This window comes from Cyprinodon tularosa, unplaced genomic scaffold (genome assembly GCF_016077235.1).
Source record: "Cyprinodon tularosa strain WSP-4 unplaced genomic scaffold, ASM1607723v1 ctg102, whole genome shotgun sequence".
NCBI classification, from domain to species: domain Eukaryota; kingdom Metazoa; phylum Chordata; class Actinopteri; order Cyprinodontiformes; family Cyprinodontidae; genus Cyprinodon; species Cyprinodon tularosa.
Window position 1 is genome coordinate 1,632,739 of NW_024037805.1, and position 20,484 is coordinate 1,653,222.

The 20,484-nt window shown below is 38.4% G+C and overlaps 1 protein-coding gene across 3 annotated transcripts in view; it reads left to right on the forward strand.

Annotated features, from left to right (window-relative positions):
• The first annotated feature begins 315 nt into the window (after positions 1-315).
• LOC119779898 overlaps positions 316-20,484 on the forward strand; it is a 46,021-nt gene continuing 25,852 nt past the window's right edge. Inside the window, exons 1-12 of one of the 3 annotated variants that reach the window (XM_038279759.1) lie at positions 316-419; positions 7,619-7,671; positions 8,619-8,645; positions 8,778-8,846; positions 9,730-9,783; positions 12,309-12,389; positions 12,499-12,537; positions 12,630-12,683; positions 12,770-12,826; positions 16,314-16,391; positions 17,771-17,860; positions 18,643-18,714. In XM_038279759.1, coding sequence (XP_038135687.1) covers positions 7,624-7,671; positions 8,619-8,645; positions 8,778-8,846; positions 9,730-9,783; positions 12,309-12,389; positions 12,499-12,537; positions 12,630-12,683; positions 12,770-12,826; positions 16,314-16,391; positions 17,771-17,860; positions 18,643-18,714 — 669 coding nt within the window. In that variant the 5' untranslated portion in view covers positions 316-419; positions 7,619-7,623. The remainder of the gene's footprint in view (positions 420-7,618; positions 7,672-8,618; positions 8,646-8,777; positions 8,847-9,729; positions 9,784-12,308; positions 12,390-12,498; positions 12,538-12,629; positions 12,684-12,769; positions 12,827-16,313; positions 16,392-17,770; positions 17,861-18,642; positions 18,715-20,484) is intronic. The other 2 variants (XM_038279747.1, XM_038279752.1) reach the window with 2 other exon arrangements.

Below are 20,484 nucleotides of genomic sequence, written 5' to 3' on the forward strand. Positions count from 1 at the left end.
CATTACATGTATGTTTAATGTTTGCTTTACCTTTAATCTGAAACTTTCTCTCTGCAAGGCAATAGTTATTGGCTCTGCTACTGTTTTCCTGCACAGGAGAAATAAAACGTACATAAATACTGAGCCAAAAAATTTTTAATCTAAAATTGATAAATTAAAAAATACAGGATAAATAATAGATGAAAGCACTGGAGAGAAATGTATAAATAAATAAGTAAAAAGTGAATATGTTTTTTGCGTGCTTTTTGGGGCGCCCCTGAACGCACCGTTAGGGCAGAGGCTGCGGAGCGGGGAGGGGCCAAGTTTAAAAACTCCTGGGATTCTGCTGACTGTGAATAAGACATCGATACTTTTTTTTTTTAAACTCTTAAATCTCAATCACTGTTGAAGTCGGAGGAGAAGAGTCTCTGAGATCTCCGGTAGGTTTAAACTGTTCAGCCTTCATTTAACTGCTCATTTCCTCCATTTTATAACTGTTAATGTTTGTAAACTCCGGCGCGTCAGTGAAGTGACAGTCTGCTTTTTGGGGATTTAAAAAAGTCCACCGGTTATTTACAAAGCTCGATCTAACACAGTGGAGACAGGATCCCCAACAGCAGTATTAGATAATTTATAGCGACTTGTTTAGCTGGTTAAATGTTGTTGGTTTAAATGGCAGAGATAGGGATACTTCACCAGTTTAACAACTATTTGCAGGACAGTTCCTGTTAGATGGATTATAAACTTTAATGTTTTTGGATCGTTTATATTTTCTTTCCAAAACAATGTGGTGGAAACGTTTGTCAGCATCCCTGATAATCTTCCCTCTTCTCTCCTTTCCATTGTTGAAGTTTTTAATTCACTTTATTTATTTATTTGTGTTTTAGATGATACTAAAAAAACAGATGATGTTATTGAGATTAGCAATTAAATAGATTTCTGTTAACATGCAGGCATAGTGCAAAGTATTCCCTCTGCTCAGCAGCCTGTTATCCTTATACGTCATAAACCAGGGGCGTCATCTGACCCAATACAATACAGGGGCACAATAGGGCACCAAAAAACAAAAAAACAAAAACAGATAATTAATGCAAGCAAATATTTTATAGCACTTATTTATTATTATAAAGTGTCATAAATGAATTTACAATCAGATTGTTATTTTCAGCATCATTAAATATCTACCTCAAACAAACTGAATTGAATTGGCCCACTGATGAACTTAACTGTATATCTCTAATCCACTACAGATGAAGGCAGAATTTATCTTCAGAGAGAAGAGAATTAGAAGAAATGTATTGATAGAATCACTTTGTCCTTGGCACTTAGACCTCTGACCCCCCCCCCCCAACCCCCCCCCAGGCCTGAAACTGGTGGTGGAGTGGAGATAGATAAAATTAGTCATCTGTAGACTACTGGTCAGTGAGATGGTATGCTGAGCTTTATGGGGAGATCCAGTGGATGGCGTGAGCTGAAACTAGAGCTCCACTCAGGGACCTGGAAGATGGAAGTCCAGTTGGATAATACAGGCTGAGAGAACCTGTCTATGGTGAGCAAGCATGGTGCGACAGTGGAGAGAAAAAATTCCCCATTGGAAGGAAACCTGTGGTAGAACCAGACTCAACATGGCGGTCATCTGCTGGACCGATTGAAATGAGACGCAGAATACAGTAAGAGTCCAGGAGGAATGACACCCTGATGAAGTTTTAGCTACGATGGTGGAGGAGGGGCTGGAGGTGGGTTGAAACAGGGTCATCTGAATGAAGTCACACAGCGTAACCAGCAGCAGACAAGTTGTGGATTGAAGGGCCTTTTAAGATGAGCTTTGGATGCCGATTGGCTTTCATAGAGGTGTGGTTCAAAGCTGATTGGCTGTGTCGCTGGTGGATGCAGTTGAACTTCAGCCTAGGGCTGGTCAATAACGATATATATCGATCGATAGACGTGTGGCGCAATAGAAAAAAAGAGGGTCGATAAAAGTTCGATAAAGAAACAGAGTTTTCCTTCCTTCTCATTGTAGCCTAGCATGTAGGTTTATGCTAGTCACTACTTCCTCCCAACCAATCACAATCGCGGACCCAGGCACGCCGTCACAAAGCGCCGCCCTCTCAAACCACAACACAGAGCACATGAAGATGTCGCAGCAAGGAGAGGCGGAGGAAATTGTTCCAAAGAAGGGTTTTTGTAGTTCGCCAGTTTGGCAGTATTTCGGTCATGGCAAGTTGGACAAAAAACAAACCACAGTCATCTGTAAAATGTGTAGGGAACCAGTGAAAACCAAGTCTGATAACACAACCCGCAGGAGTACGAGCTGTGTAGGCCCCGGCGTGGCTCTCCTCCGAGGAATCTTCAGGAAGTTCGGGAAAATATATATATATATTTTCAGTTCTGGGCAGTTTCCCAAGTAGTTCTAACAATTGAGAGAAAAATGCTGAGGGGCCAGAAACTTCAAAGTAATAACTCAGGTTAAAGCAGGAAACTAAGCTGAACCATAACGAGGTGCCAGCAGTATTCTTTGTCAGTATTTAATAACATAACTCAGGTCTCTTAAGTTATTTTTCTTTAAAACAATTCTGTTAAGGTTAAAAAAGTTGGTTAAGTAAATATTTAATTGGAAGTCTGTGTTTGTGTTTTTTATTAAAATTAAATCATTTAGCAGTATTATAAAAAGTCCAGGCAGAGCTGCACATAAAATATGGTTTAAAATCTTTTCAATAGTTATCGATATCGATCAATCTGCATTTTTTTTTATCGATAAGCTTTTTTTCTATATCGTCCAGCCCTACTTCAGCCTAAGCTCCATAAAAAAACAACGAAACAAGGCAGAGGTTAAATGTTAAATGTTTGCAGCCTGGAAACCTTAGGTCAAGCCGAAAAAAACAGTGTGTTATCTATTTAAAAGTTCTATAAGCTTAATCTTTTAATCATCAGTATGGTAAAAATTAAAAAAGAAAAATATGACTTGAATGGCTTTGTATCTATTCAAACCCAGGTTTAAAGCCTTGCAGGTTTAAATCCCACTGCTCTCATTAAGACAGAAAAAAGAAAGGAAAAAAAATAAACAAATGGTCAGTTCAGGTGTTTTATAAAATATTTGAATCAGGAAATTGTCTTTATACCAAACTTAACAATTGTTGTTCTCTACTTCAAAAAATGCTTTAGATTTTAAAATGGAAATGGAAACATTTTCTATGCTTTTTATTTAAAAAAGCAATGTATTACATAAATGCATAAAAACCTCATTTTATTTCAGTATTAAATTCTGTTTGAAGTAACAAATTATAATTAAAAATGTCTCCGAACCTTTACTTGTTGATTTTCTTTATTCGGACCCCGCTGATTTTTAATTGATGACCCCTGGTTTAGAGGTTTGTTGTCCAAAATCAAGCCGTTAACCATCTAAAAAGCTGAATAAAGAGTCTCTTTGGACAACAAATCCTGTCCTGAACTAGAGACCATGTCAGTAATGTCCCTCTAGGTTAAGGAGAAAAGACCACAGGTCCAAAGTTAAAGGTATATTTGGAAGTCTGGAGGAGGACCGAAGAGGCAAACTATCCAAATAATAATCTGGGATGCTATGCTATCTCCAGAGACCTATTTCATAAAACCAAGATAAAGGAGTAAGCTGGGATTTTCCAGATTTCCCAGCATTAAGCTTTGACTGTTTATGTTTTTATTAGCTTCATCCTGAGGTCTCCCTGATTTTCAATTAACAATGCAAACATCCCTCAGGATAATTCAACACCACAAAACCCATGCATGAGAACGATTACAACCGTTTCCCAAGAGCAGTGGAAGGTTACCATGGTGATTTATTCTGTGCAGCTATCCTGCTCCGGACCAGGCTAACAGCTTGTTTCCTTATCTGCTCAGTCGGCGTCACACCAATCAGTTTTTCTATCTGCCTGTTTATGCTTTTTTTTTACCAACCTGCATTAAAAGCCAGTAATGTATATAGTTATTTAATCAATTACTGTTTTACCAACATTATGGAAGCCTATACTTTCTCATTTTCTATGTGGATGTTGTCACGGTTCAGTCTTTTTTTGCAAATGGGCGTCATTCTAAGTTTGATTGACTATCACTTTGTTGAGAGGATTAGAAAAATGGCAAAGAAGCAGGTAAAGAAGCAAAGGAGTCGTCCCATAAATTCAGCCCATAAAGACAGAAAAAAAAACACGTGCATCTTTTGTTACAATTCCATGCATATATTTGACTTATTCCCAAAAATGACCTGCATGAGAATGACCACTTTCCTCAGGATGACATCTGGTACCTGTGCAGACTGCTGGACACAGAGCAGATCCAGACCTTTACCGTTATACAGATGATCTGATCTGGGCTCAGATTTTCACTAGTGCTACGTGCCTCTGTGTAGAAAGATGCTGAAAATTTTAGCAAAGCCAACATGTGCTGCACCCTCAGAAGGTTTAATTTGGCATTAGATAGATAGCAGGGGTGAGTATTGGCGTGAGTGTTATACGATACGTGTCACGAAACTAGAGTCATAATTCAATACTATCTCAATATTGTAATATCACCATATATTGTGACATTTTTCCCAGCTATCAAAACGAAATGTATTGATAAAAAAAGAAGCATGTGCCCTATATGTCAATCAGAAGATATTGATCATTTAGTTCAATGCAGTTCATTTATATAGCACACATTCACAACACATTCAATTCAATTCAGTTTATTTATATAGCGCCAAAATTCACAACGCCTGTCATCTCAAGGCACTTTACAGTTCAACCAGATCATCCAGTCAAATTGATACAAAGTTTTCTATCTAAGGAAAACCAGCTGATTGCATCGACTCATTGACTCAAATACAATCCCTCACACTAAGCATGCTTGTAGCGACAGTGGAGAGGAAAAACTCCCTTTTAACAGGAAGAAACCTCCAGCAGAACCAGGCTCAGTGTGAGCGGCCATCTGCTGAGGCCGACTGGGGTTCAAGGAGACAGAAGAGATACAAAAAAACAGCTGTAAAAGGCGGCCCCGTCCAGGAAACACACAGCCAGGCAGCTCTGAGCCAGCTCCCATGTCAGAGGATGAAGAGAGCACATATGGACCAAAAATATTATCTTGATATTTATTTTTGATATATATTTGGACTTTTTTCTTTTCCAAAAAGTAATCATAAAAAACCCCACCTTTGAATGAAAGCTTTGTCATAAATGTTACACGGGGTCATTTATGACTAAACAGCTGCAGACATAAATGAGAAATGGCTGAAAAATAACCTGCAGGTGCATATCTAAATATATGATAATAGGGAGGGAGGTTAGATAGAGAACTGGTATGACTTTAATACCATGTAGAGCATGTCGATATAAACGGTTTGGTTTCATTTCACTTTTGTAATCATTTATAGATTTTAAAAATCTTCATATGTTACCCAACCATCCATTCATCCATTTTCTGTCACGCCTTATCCAAACTGGGGTCATGAGGGGTGCTGATGCCTCTCTCCAGCTTTCTATGGCCGAGAAGCAGAATATACCCTGTAATTCCCCAACCCTTTGTGCAATTAAGCTCCAACTCTCCCTTCCCTCCTGTGTGGCGACAAACCGTGTATTACCTCCACCTTAAGGGCTGGAATGAGAGCGTTTGGGACTTACTTTATTCTTCTTAGTATCGAGTACATTAAGAACCAGGGCTGGAGAATGAATTGCATTTGAAATCCAATCGGACTTTGAAAGCAGAGACTCTCCACTTTTGGCGAGGTTTCAGAATAAAACTACAAAAGCATCCAAATCTATCAGCTAAAGAACAGAGATCAGATGCTAGATTTTTTTAAGAGAGGTCTTTCACATGGTTGTCATGCTTGGAAACTCTAAATGTGTTATTCTTGTCTGTCCTTTTTTTTTTCATCCTTCTTTCATAGATTAAATCCACGTCTGCCCTAAATTCATCGTTGATTTGATTAGTTGTTTTTTAGAACGCCTGACAAAAGACTCAATGCTTAAAAATCCCTTGAATGGAAAAGTTAAGAATTTTAGAATTTGGAAAATATGTAGGTACCTGGAAAGTTTTTTTTTTTTTCCCTGTAAATTTTTTTAAATAGTTTTTAGTATTCAACTTTAACACTATTTCAATCTGAAAAAAACTCACGGAAAGAAAAAAACAATTAGAAAAAATGTATTGATACAATTACTTTAGTTTTTGGCGCTCAGACCTCGGCAGGAAACTTTAACGCTGAATTTTGTTTGATATGCATGAACAGGAGTAAAGAATAGGGCCCCAGGCCTGAAACTGGTGGTGGAGTGGAGATATTCAATTCAATTCAACTCAGTTTATTTATATAGTGCCAATTCAGATAGATTGAGTTGGTCAGTCTGTAGACTGCTGGTTAGCGAGACAGTCTGCTGAGCTTTATGGGGAGATCCAGTGGACTGCATGAGCTGATGCTAGAGCTTCATTCGGGGACCTGGAAGATGGAAGTCCAGCTTGGATAACACAGGATGACAGAACCTGTCCATGATGAGCAAGCATGAAGCGACAGTGGAGAGAAAAACCTCCCTGTTGGGAATAAACCAGAACCAGGCTTATCATGGCGGTCTTCAGGGTAGTTGAAATGAGACAGGAAACGCAGTACGATTCCGGGAGGAATAAAACTTTAATGAAGCTTTAGCTACGATGGTGGAGGAGGAGCTGGAGGTGGGTTGAAACGGGGTCATCTGAATCGAAGTCCAGCGTAGCGCGACCACTGTCTGCGCTTTTACTGTAGGTAGCAGACCGAGTTTTGGAAACATTTTAAGATGAACCCTGGATGCTGATTGGCTTTCAGGGAGGTGTGGTTCAAAGCTGGTGTTGGAGTAATCAGTTTATTCCGTTGAACTTCCACTTAGGCTTCATTTTAATTTATCTAGTTTTTAATAATGATTCAAACAGCCATTCTTTGCAGCTTTATTCTGAAAATGCTGCTGAATTCCCTCTGGGGCCTTTTTTTAATTATTTTTTTTGGTTAAAAGTGTTTCAATAAAACCCAAATTAAAGATACTGATATAATGACATGTTTGGTTCTAAATGGGTCTGTCACCGATCAGCTCCTTCTGGATGCCTGAGCTGCTTTTTTTATGGTTAGCTTATGACGTCGGTGTTATCGTAATCACATGGAAAAGAAAGAGTAATAGTTTTTGATGGTTATCGGATCGATCCGTGTCCTTCTTCTTTAAAAAATTTAGATGTGTGCCGTTCCAAAGCCATCAGCCACATGCTGGTTTGTTTTGCTGCATCTTCCTCATCAGATGACTAAAGGTGAAAGGAACTTCTCTCATGGGCTTTTTCCACAGCAGGTACAAACATCCCAGAGGAGGAAGAACATCAGTGAGGCTTAAAAGGCTAACTGGATTATTATGACTGAAGCTATCAGGCATCGTTTTGGTTTTGAGTTCATTTAAGTTAGCAGTTCAAACTGGGTCTGTTCACATGTTGACGCACAAAACCTTTAGCTGGTTTGCCTGACATCAGAGTTTATATCACTTAATGATGACAGAAGGATGAAATGAAATAATTAAAATTAGCAGGTACTTTTTTTTTTTTTTTTTTTTTAGATCAGAGAAGCAATTCTCCTTTTACAGATCATAACAACTCACATGCTTCCTCATCAACTTTTTGTATCATTCTGCAGGAAAGATGGAGGCCTGTATGATGAAGCCAGTGATAAAAAAGAAGCCAAAACCGGTGAGAATAATTTACTTAAATAATTTATAAGACATTTCCGGTTCTCTTAAGTCATTTTTGGGCAGGGTGGAAATACTTTCCAGCATGACTTGATTTAATAAACATTTTTACAGTTACATTATTGTGGCCCTAAATTTGGAACTGCTACTGATGATGTTTTTTTTTTTCATTCATCAGCTCATATTTAACAATGGGGTTAATCTAAGTGATCAATTTTCTTAGAAAAAAAACCAATTTAATTTGATTGTTTTTGCAAAAAAACATTTCCATCTAATACATGCTACAAAGTAGAATATACACAAAAAAGCCAAAACTATTTGCATTAAATGAATCCCTTTTTTATCATTTATGTAAATGAAAAAGGCAAAGCTTGTAGAATAATAATTACAATTAAATTATTATTGTCAAACAAAAGATTGCATCTCTAATCTTTGTGGAATTTTAACTCAAGAAAATTGAACAAAATCTTCTCTTACATGTTTTACTTCTGCTACTTATTAGCATCGATCATATGTGCATAAATATTATTAAAAGAAACGAAAACTATTTTACTAGCTTTAAAATATATATTTTTTACTTTTTTTAATTTGTTTGGTGGATTCTAAAGCATGTTGACGAATGGTAACTTCTATTGTATCGGAGCAGGGATTCATTCTCACACAATAAAGCAAGCTCCCCTCAGTACTGCTCCCTCTAAGGGTCACCTCACGCTGAGACTAACGAATCGGAGCTGACTAAAGTAAAATAACCCAAACTAAACAGACAGGTTTAGGGATGTTCCGCATTCCCAGAGGCTTGTATGTTCCTGTATGCCTTTAAAAAAAAAACAGCTAATTTTTTCTCTCTTTTTTTGTCATGCTACTTTTCACATATATGTACATATGTGTGTAAACTGCTCTTATTAATCCCTCCTAACTCATTTAATCCTGTTTTTTTTTTTTCTGCAGCCCAAACCTCCTCCAAAGCCCACTGAGGTAGCGTCATAAACCCCAGTCTCTCTTTAAGTTTTTATTAGGCCAGTTATGTGTTTGCTCACTTGAGTGCTTTTAGGCTGAACCTAAATGGGCTCCAAAATAAATTCAAGGATGTTGAAACTTCACTCACAGGTAAAAAGAAATGAGGCAGAGAAAGATGTGAGGCCGGTTCCTTTGATCCCTCCTCGCCCTTCAGACGCCGTGAGTATCCCATCAGTCTCTGCCTTTATGGACTGTTAGTTAGAGCAGTGTGTTCATGCTTCTCTCTAATGTAACTCCTGATTTATCCTAGTTCTTTAAACTCCTAAAGCCGTTTAGCCTGATGCTACGTTCACACTGCAAGTAGCAGAAGCAGCAAAAACGTGCATACTACTTAATTTTTTATGCTTGCACAAGTTTAGTTTTAAAACGATCTTTGCTGCTCTAGCTGCATGGTTGAAAAGTGGTTCTGATGCGCGTTGGGCGGAACTATATCGTTTCTCTGCCTGTAACGATGGCAGCTATAAATGCTGTTATAAGTGGGTAAAAATTAGTTTTATTTTGTTTTTAATTGAGAAAGTCCACCTGAAAACTTCATCTGTGCAGACGGTTCATGAGGGTTACCATCCTGCCTTCAAATATTATTTCTCTGTCAGACCCATGTACACTGGCGCTGATCTGTCACTGGGAATCCCGTCCAATGGCAGCCTCTGGCCCAGTCGCCTCTTCGCAGTTTTCCGCTACTGTTCGCGGCGGCTGGAAGGAGTTTTTCACGTACATAATCCAAACTGCAAGCACCAGGATTATAAAAGCAAACCTGATCAGCCTCTCTGATTGGTTGATGTGGCGCGCCAAGCAGCAAAAATAAAATGTTTCCAACTCCAGCAGCTGCTGTGTCTGAAGCATGTCATACGCTCAGATGCTCAGAAGCTTGTGAGGCGCTGCTCCAGCTGCTCAGATGCGCTGCTGGACCTTTTGCTGCACCTTGATGCGCATCTTCCATTGACTTTGCATGTGAACTAGCTGCTTCTGCTGCCTCTGCTGTTTGCAGTGTGAACGTAGAATAAGGTTAATTAAGGTTCTTTAACTGATTGATTCTCTGCAGGAGCTGTCCCAAACACAGTACAGGATGAAAAAAACTGCAGCATTAAACATGAAGGTATTACTTCAACAATTATTTCACATGAAGAAGTTGATGTATTCACTGAAATAAATGTTTAGAATAATGAATGACTTATTTAATTATTTAATTCTCCGTATGTGCAGTTATGTGAAAAAATGGGACACCCTCCACAGATATAGACATAGGGATATCTACCAATTCAAATACTACAAATGCCAAACAGTATAAATGGATAATAAACACTGAAGTAAAGTGAAAATTAATGGGATTTTTGTTGAGAAATATAAATGAAACATCAAAGAGTTGTATCATTATGAAACTATCATAGCTGACTTTTACTAGGTTTGGCTCTAGGTGAGATTAAAAGAGCTGCTTTAGTCTTTAGAAAATAATAACACAGCAGCTAATGAGTCTGGATGCAAACTGTAAAGCTTTCAAATTTCCAACTGTGAAGGATGGCGGTAGAGATGTCATTGGTTTAGAGTTGCTTAGTGCTACAAGACCTATTGAGCTCAGATTCATACATCTCTTGGTCTGCAGTATATCACAGACTGGGGTAAAATATGAGGCCATATGTTACATATTTAAGCTGAAGCAAAACCGGACTCTAAAACCAACCAGTCATTTAATTATAAAAAGCTTTTGGTTGAATCAGAACAGATCTTTCAAGCTAACTGATCACGGTCTGGTTGATTGGTACCAGAAGCAACCACCTGAATTAGAGGCCCTAAACTCTTATTAAAAAAAAAAGAACATTTTTGTGTAAATGTTCTTTTAACAGCCTCCTGTCTAGCAGTGTGGCAATAAGACACAAGTGGAGCAGTACGGCTATCGCCATAGTGTTCCGCTTGATTTATGCATGTAAGTAGCTTTATTATAATTCATGCAGGGACTATTAAAGATTATATGGACACTGCAATGTAAGCAGAACAGGAAAGGAAAAACAGGAAAAAGGAGAAAAGATGAAAGAAAGAGGAGATTTAAAGGCAGATAACATCTTCAGTCTGCTTCATCACCTGCGAAGAGATGTAAAAAGAACAGCACAACTAATGGATATAGTATAAGAGGTACAATAAAGTTTGAGGACATATATGAAATATTTAAGCTGAAGCAAAACTGGACTCTAAAACCAACAAGTCATTTAAATATAAAAGCTTTTGATTGAATCGGAACAGACCTTTCAAGCTAACTGATCACGGTCTGGTTGATTGGTACCAGAAGCAACCGCCTGAGTTAGAGGCCTTAAACTCTTTCAAACAAAAATTGACATTTTTTTGTAAATGGTTTTTACAGTGAAAATGTTCCTAAAGTTACCTAATATTAATTCACGCTCCTTTCAAAAGACAATAATGAAATATTGGACATCAAATATATATACAAGATTGTGGCTGATCCCTCGCACCCCAGCCACAAATAATTTCAATCACTTCCCTCTGGGAGGAGGCTGCCGTCCATCAGGACCAAAACCTCACACCACAAGAACAATTTCTTCCCATCTGCTACCAGCCTTATCAACAAGGCCCAGAAACCCCCATTACACTAACCCTCCCCGTTCAGGACCTAGAAGCTACACCAACGTAGCATCTCCAGGCCTCCTGCATTACATTAACGCACAGCCTAAAGTCTATAGCTATATACTATATATTGTATATTGTATGTTTTATATTGTATATAGCTATAGATTCTGTATTCTGAATAAATATTGAATTTGTCTGCACATTCAACAAGTCAAATTCCTTGTAAGTGCAAACATACTTGGCGATAAACTTGATTCTGAAACTAACTGAACAGTAAATGGGCATATCGTGTTTTTTTATTTATCGGACGTTATAGCCTCAATATAATCATAAAATCAGAGAGAATAATTTGAATTTCACAACCACTATTGAGCATTTTGCCTTTGGATTAAACTTTACATGCACAAGTGTGCTTTCACAAACAGGTGCTTGGCTTCGGGTACTTAGAGATTCACTTTCATACAGGAATCCCATATTCTTATCTTCAGCTACCACAGTATACATGTCAGATTAAATAATACTACATACTTCAGCGATAGTACCAAGGTGTTACTTCATTGTATCTTTTATACTATATCTGTTGGTTGTGCTGTTCTTTTTACATCTCTTTGCAGGTGATGAAGCAGACTGAAGATTTTTTTATCATTTTCTTCCTTTTTATCTCTTCTTTCATTCATCTTTTCTCCTTTTTATTCCTGTTTTTCCTTTCCTGTTCTGCTTACATTACGGTGTCCATAAAATCTGTAATACTCCCTGTATGATTTATAATAAAGCTATTTAAATGCATAAATCAAGGAGAACACCCTGGCGAAAACCATACTGCTTCACTTTTGAAAGTAAAATCTTTTGGGCCCTTTTCTTTTGTATCAAGACAATAATTCTTATTGCCACATCGCCAGACAGGGCACTGTAATATCATTTGATATGGTACATTTAATTGCGATGTAATTATATGAGCCGCTTAAAAAGATATATCTTGAAAAGTGATTAACATTAAGCTTTACTGTATCTGATTGTTTTTCTGTGTATTTATTGCTTGATCAGCTGAATGGTGACATCCAGCAACCACAACCTAAACTAAAACCATCTGAAGGTCCTGTTGCGCCGCCGAGACGAGCAGAAAAGGTATTTCCTCAAAGGGCAGCCTCAGAATATCACAGCAATGGTGTTTATAGCTACCTTTTTAAATAAACATGATTTAGCATTTTTTTATTTATCCTCCTTGTTTATACAGGAACCAAAAGCAGCACCCAGACACGGCGAGGTCAAAAAAGTACAGACTTACATCACAGAGACAATCTCAAATCAAATCCCAAAATGCACCCTGTTTGTTTTTATAGTACATTTCTGCCTTATTTCACCCAGACTTCCAAAGAAACTGACCAACCACAGGTTCCAGCAGTTGAAATAGATTTCAAGGTATTTACCTGCAGCAGCAAACCAAATGTTCCCACACGGTTTTATAAGCAGCATTTATAATGTCTGTCTTTATGTGCGCTCTTCAGGCTGGTCTGACTGGAATATTTCGACGGAGCCAAAAAGAGAAACTGCCAACATTTACTGTAAGCAAAGCTCACTGCTCTCCTGTCTGAGAAACGGATAGAGGATATTGGTTAATCCAATTGTAATATTATAAAATAGTCTGAAGACATTTCTGCATTGGAATGTGGCCCCATATGTGTGAAAGAGACCAGTGTTGGGTGGTTAGAGTCTCTGCTGGCCTACAATCAGAAACTAACCTACATTCACAACCTAAAGCTTTAATGTTCTTCTTTCAAACTGTATAATTTATTCCAAACAATCCGTTCTCTTAATTTTGTAGCATTTCTCTTGGCTGTGCTGCTTGTGTTAAATTTATGGGGTTACTATATTTTTTATCCAATCAGATTTCAGCCTTAATATGTTGCTATCTCAATCAGGGCTGCAACAACGAATCGATAAAATCGATAAAAATCGACTTTTAAAAGCGTTGGCAACGAATTTCATCATCGATTAGTTGTGTCGCAGGATTAATGCGTCATCCGCCGCCGCCGTCATCACATCCACTTGACTGAAACGGGGGAAGAAAAAAAAATACGGCAGAGCGAGTCAGCGCCGCTGTTGCAGTGTTGCCAACTCAGCGACTTTTCAGACCCCTCCACCGACTATTTTTCAAAAAAGCGACAAATCTGGTGACTTTTTACGGTGTCACTGGCGGCTTTTAGAGACTCTTACGTGAAAGCATGTATCGTTCCTACTCTGCCGTGGGGCGCCTCCCCCATCCCAACCCCGTTCTCCCGCTCTCGCAGGAGTCCCTCTCAGCGCTGCAGTCAGAGCCGCAGGATGTTTACCCTCAGCGTCCAGACTGCAAATGAAGCGCACACGCGCCGGGATTGACGGCGCAAATTGATCACAATAATCAAAATAGCCTGTGCTTTGTAAAGTGAAAAAAGTCGTAACATGCAACTTTTGTCAAAACAAATTAACATGGCACTGAACCACCATGTTTGTTTCATTTTAAAGTGGGGAAACGTAACGTTAGTTTCTCAGGTAGCTCATCTGATGCTTTCCTTACCGTGTTAGTAGGTTACAGACAGTGATAAGGTTGGCTACTTATTTTACTTTTATTTCATTTGAATTAGCTTAAGCAGCGTTTACATTTACTTTATAAATAAATTAACTCGCAAATTATGAGGGCAAGGCTTTTAAAGTTTAAATCTTCTGGCAAAGATAAAGTAAAGAAGATCCTGCAATTTATGGAAGTAAAGCAGAATAAAATCAAGCAAGATCAGTAATATGTCAATTAATTATATGCCACATTCCCATGTAAATATCTGTCTTTGGAGGATGTGTTTTTTAGCACCCCTAGTTCTCTCATTTTTATTCTAAATACAATTTATAATTTGAATCAATCATTTTTATCTCTATGGTTAAGTATTTTCTCAAGTAGCAACTTTAACTGTTATACTTTCCTATCTTAAAAGGCAGAACTCTTCTAGTCTAAAAAAAACTCATTTGTGGAAATGGGAAGGGCCTATTGTTTGAACGCCTTAGGGGCTTTTAAAAACAAAAATGTCTTTTTTTGCACTTTACGAAACAAAGTAGCCTATATTTTGTGGATGTACAGCTACATTTCTCATGTAAGTTTGCGTAGTTTTAACACAAACATTTATTTTTCATATTGCACCAGGACAGTTAATGAGCAACCTGTACTTGTGTGCTTTTTTGTTCTGTCTAAAATGTTTATTTTGGAATAAAGAGGTTAATATAAAAAATATTTTTTGTCCGATTCATCGATTATTCGAAAAAATAATCGGCCGATTCATCGATTTTTAAAATAATCGTTAGTTGCAGCCCTAATCTCAATCCAATCTGTCCATGGCCTTCAGCATCAGCAGTGCCAGCTGATGTTACCGTAACAATATTAGTCAGGAACGGTTCTTTCAACCAATCAGATTTCAGATTTACCCCTCAGGGCCGTCTAGCGGGCCCGTCCTTACCTCAGCATTTTCTGTCCTCTGATTGGTCCTTTAGAGCAAAATGTTTACAGTTTAAAGTTAAGCGAGCAACAATTTGCATTTTGTCTGTCCTCAGTGACTGATAGTAAAAGAAGATACTAAGACTTCCTGCACAAAGACAGGATGGATTTTGTTTCAAAATCATCAGCATCTCTGGGGAGTGCGATTATATTTTATTTTCTTGCTTTATGCTCTGTTTTATTGGGTAATTAGATTCGTATTGAATCTGAACGGCTACTGATGATGTAAATGTGCTTTGGTTATAAAGTAGAGGATCACCTTTGGACTTCTTTCCTAATTAATCTCTGTGTTCATCCTCACACTTATCTTTGTCTCAGTTATACCTGCGCTTGTTACATTCAATGTTTGATTACTATTGGTGGTTTCTTTTATTGAAATGTGGAAGTGGTGATATTAACCCTTTGACACCCGTCGTTCCAAAGATGCAAATATAAAAAGTAAATGCCTTTAATGTCCCAAAAATGGGGAAATTCGTTCTCTGCATTTTGACTCATCCCCTTGGGAAGCAGTGGGCTGCCTTTGTGTGGCGCCCAGGGAGCAGTGTGGGGTTAAGGGTTTTGCTCAGGAAACTAGAGTGGAGGCTGTGGGGATCAAACTGGGTACTTGCAACCTTCTCAGAGCACAAGCGAACTGCTCTAACCACCAGGCTAACACTCATACATAGGTGTATAAAAATTCAGATGTCAAGGGGTTGAGAAGTAAAGAACCACTGAAGGCCTAGGAACATATAGTTACACCGTCTGCCACTGAAAGGGACTGATGTTTGCCTTTCCTGCCATTCAAACTATTTCTGCTTTTCTTTAGTGGACTTTGTCTTCAGAATTTAAATGATTTTCCTCCTATTTATATTATGTTATTTTTAACTTTAGGGAATTAATCACCTTTTCTTGTACATAACCTGGAAAAAGAATGATATGGTTCTAAGTTGTTTTTGGAAATGAAATATAAAGACAATAGATACGGTTTAGATCCTTTTTGACAGTGTTGTAACATCAAGCTTTTTGTTATTGGAAACGTCATTGTTTGATGCCTGGAACCGGTTTCCCATGACCAACAGCTGTGGGTGCGTCTCTGTGTACATGACTGCATCATACAGTAGCAGTGAGATCAGACATGCAGTTGCTGAGTCAGCCGTTTCAGGATATGTTGGAAAAACTGTCCGGTTATCGGTCGTGGCAGAATGCTTTCTCACGGCTCAGACATGAGGAGTGAATTCTGCAAGTCAGTGATTGGAGCAATCTGCTTGGATATAAACCTTATAATATGATTAAATTAACCCTGTAAAGTGCCTTAGGATGACACATCATGATGACTTCCTGTTTAAATAAACTGAATTTGATCCAATTTGAATATTTTAATTATATAGGCTTGGTTATGAACAACCAAAAATAACTTTTCTGCTCCACCTTTTTATATAATATCTCTTTAAACTTGCTGATTAAATAGTTAAATAGTTGGGACTACTATATCAACCAAAAAACGATTGTAGACAATGTTAATAACCTGATGTTCTGGTATTTTTTCTCCTCAGAGCTACATGACTGACGACCTTGATCCAGAGGAGAAATCAGACGGTGGCCCAATCAAACAGGTTCCCAGCAACAAACCGGTATGCATGTCTGTGTCATCAGTCGCTTTGTGACATGTGGCTTTGTTTAGCAGGGAGGTCTGAAGGAGTAATGACAGGCCTGCAGTTCAGGTCCTGACCAGGAGCCATTCTAGGATCAGAGGTTTAGAGGTGCTGAGCACCCAGAGAGCTGCCTGGCCAGGCAGGATCAGTTTCACTGTTGTTAACATACATTCTCTCCATTTCTGAAATTTCCTCAGTGTCTTTTTTTCCAATTACTGACTCCATCATTAAGTAATGCATTTTATCTGAGACTTTTCCCAAATACCCAACAGGCAAAACAGAAAGCGGCATTTCTTTGAGAAAAATATTCCAAACATTTAAAGCCTTTCACACTGACTCAAAAAAAACAGTTTAAACCCGGGAACCATCGGCTTTTAGTGGCCGTGGGAACAGCTCATCTGTCCAATCAGGTCAATCGACTCAGCAGGCGACCCGCATTAAAATAGCCTTGGCTCCGATCAGCATGCTGTGGGAATACCGCCAGCTGACCCGCTGAATTACGGGACACCATTGAACACAACATAAGGACATCAACACACCGCGCCATTCGCTTCTGATCTAAATTCTGTTTAAATTCAGTAAACATGGCACAGCTCTGGTTATTTCGCCCTTGCTTCCTTACATGTTGGTCTCCATTGTTCGCTTCCTTGATTTCAGGCGCACTGGTGACATAATCAGCGCTAACCCAGCGTGATGATGTCACAAGACATGCAGCTTTTTTTTGCAAATGTGAAGGGAACCAAATGCCGATAGTTAGCGGGTCGACCCGTGTTTGAGAAACCCAGGTTAACCCGCTAATTTCAGTGGAAAAGAAAAGCTCTTTGTGAGCATACCTCAGCGAGTTGGAACTAAAACAATTCTGACTGTTTAGGACCAGTAGACTTATCCCCTAAATAAAAAAAGGCAGATTTAGAGTTTCTTTGGTTTGGTGGCTGCTGTGCTGCTCTCGCAGTATCTCCTCTTCTCATTTATTTTATTTTATTTTTCCAGCGTTTTATTGTAATTACACTGTCACAAGTACAGTGAAATGAAATTCACTCTCTAAATTTAACCAATCCCCTTAGGGAGCAGAGACCTGCTCACAAAAGCACCTTCCTGGCATAAATGCAGCATTTAGTTTAAATCCACAGATCCAAGGATCCATTTTGTTTTTGGCAGTATGTTTTTTATAATTTGCCTATAAACATTGGTGCCTTAATATATGTATTTAATGTGTCAATAAATTAACCTCTATTTCCATTTTAATCTAATTTGAAATTCCCCCTGTTTTTAAGTGTAAATTAACAATCTAGAAAATCGCTGCACAGTGAGTGTTGGAGTGGAACAACAACACTGACTGTGGTGTTGACTCTTCTCAGACCAGCAGAGAGCCCAGTCCTGATCCCAGTTCACAGAAGGAACAACTGGGGAAGAAAAACAAGGAGCAACACAATGCAGAACATAAACAGGTATACTTCAACAATGTCTCACAGATCAGTTCAGCTTGTGCTTTTTTATTTAGATCATAACTTGGAACTAACAGAAATGGGGGAGAAATTAAACTTATTATAAACAAGTGGCTGGAAAAACTTACAGGTTGTGTCCTAATGTCCGTCTTAACCACTATATAGGACCCTATATCCCTTTTAATGTATAATATAGTGCACTTTATATTGAACTCAGTTAACTGGGTTCGCTATACCGGGCCCTATATAGTGGTTACACAGTTTTAGATGAGTGTCCAAACATCTAGTGGATGAAAAAGTAGTGGACTCGAAGTTTCCCACAATGCACCTTGAAAAGTAGTGATCATCCATGGTCACTAGACTAGCAGATATATCCCAGAATGCTTTGCGAGGACCTCTCCTCACAAAGCGTCATGGGATTTGCGGTCACTATGGCCCGCTGTCGCCTATGGCTACCCGACAGCGGCGACAAATAACAAAGATGGAGCAGGCACTGTGCGGGGAGGCGGAGTTACCTGACCAACAGGGAGCAAAAAGTAGAACAGTCAGTTAACTGAGTTCACTATAAAGTCCACTATATAGTCCTCACTTTATATAGTGATTGAGAGATTTAGGGGTTAAGGTGGACGTTCGAACACAGCCACAGGCTCCCCTTCTTCTGTTGGGGAGGTAAAAATACTGACTTTAACACATTATTTTCTGAACATACATTAAATATAAACAATGAAGGGCATATTAGTCATGATCCTAATGCATGGTTAAACCTTTATATTCTGTGTTTTCAGGACAAAGGAGGCATACTCTCTGGTATGTTTCGAAAGACGCCCAAAGAGCGATCCTCCTCTCCTGCTCTGAAGGTGACATGAACTCTCTGGCTTTTCTTAAAAATTACATAATTCACTGACATGACATGCAGCCATTGTTTGTATTTGTTTGATTTTGTTCTTATAGATATATCTAAATGCAGCTGCGCATCTGCAACATTTAAAGAAACACTAAAACATGGCTCCAAACCAGTGATTCCTGGAAGCCTGGAATGATTAGTACAGCTCATTCACTGGATTTATGAGAGATTTCACATTTTTTTAAATGATGCAGGAATCTTTGGTCTGCATTTAAAAACTGATCATTTAATCACACTTGGAGAAAATGTTAACAGTGAAACAGTCCTGCTGATCTCATTACAAATATGCATAAGGTCATAATTCCAAGTGTTTCTTCTGTACAAATGAATTATTCATTTTAAAAATTGTAAGTACTGAGAAACTTTGTAGGAAAATTGCTGATGAATACCAAACTTTACTCATGGATTTTAAGACATATATTAAGTGCTTTAGGTGGACAAAAATGCTATAAAAATATGTAACAAAAACATGAGTAGTATTTTTATGCATTATTCCATAATTTTAATGTATAGAAGTTTAACTAAGAAAATAAAACTCCAGTTTTGAGTCAGTCTATAAGAGCCCAATTCAATGTAACGAGTTACACTCTGTACCTTTGGCATTAAGTCCCAGGGAGGCACCAAAAGAAATTCAGCATAGTACCTAATCATAATAACAACATTTTAAAAATGAAAATGAGTGAAGCCTATTATTAAAGAACCAATAGAAAAATAGTTGTTAAAGTTGTAGGGAAGTTGAATTAAATGTCAAATCATTCTGGCTTAAACATGTATATAAATTTACTCTTTATCAGTCGATATTGTTCCAAAAGTTAGAAAATGTCTATTTAAAAAAAATCCTGTCTCAAAATCTGTTTTTTTTTTTTTTTTTCTTACGCAGGCCAGTTAGTTATACGTCAGCCTGTACACCTAAATTCAGCCAATCATATATCAACGGTCATCTGTCAATCTAATTTTTTCGGTCATAGCATCTTGATTCATATGTCGCAGCTAATATACGCAACGGTTGAAATAAGAATCATTTCCTTTCCCATTGGGTTCCGTCCCAGTGTTCACGGGGATGAACGTCTGTGTCTTCAGCAGGCGTAGAGCTAACAGAACTGGCAGTGTTGCGAGGCAAGGGCTCAAACATGTACGGCTGTAAGCCTTATACACCAAACCAAGCTTCTGCCGCCCTGGCGTCCTCTTCCACAACATCTTCATCCCCGCTTTCCTCCTCTAAATAAAAAAATTATGACAGAGGAGACTCATCCACGACCTCTGACACAAAACTCTCCTCCTCTTGCATGTTTCCTCTGTCCATAGCGTTCCTTGACAGTGTTTCTAAGTCACCAATTTAGTGCTACTTGGTCCCAATAGGAATTTCCCATTGGGAACCTACTAGCACTAAGTTGCTAACTGGTTAGCAAGATGCTTCCAACAAACCGGCCACAACTAAACTTGCTTGCGAACCTTCCACCACAACAATCCCGCCCTCTTGATAAACGACCAATCACATTCACTTTATCCACTAGTGTAAAGTCGTGCACCACTCAGGAGAATTTGGAAATGCAACAGTTGGAACAGCCGCATCCCTATGAAAACAAAAAAGTGACCCTCTCTCCATTGGTTCCCTGATGATTCAAAAACAGCCTGGCACCTGTAAGGTTAACAAAAACACCTTTGCATCTAGGGCTATTCAGGTTAAGGTGTAAATAAATGCATAATCATTTTAATGCCTTTT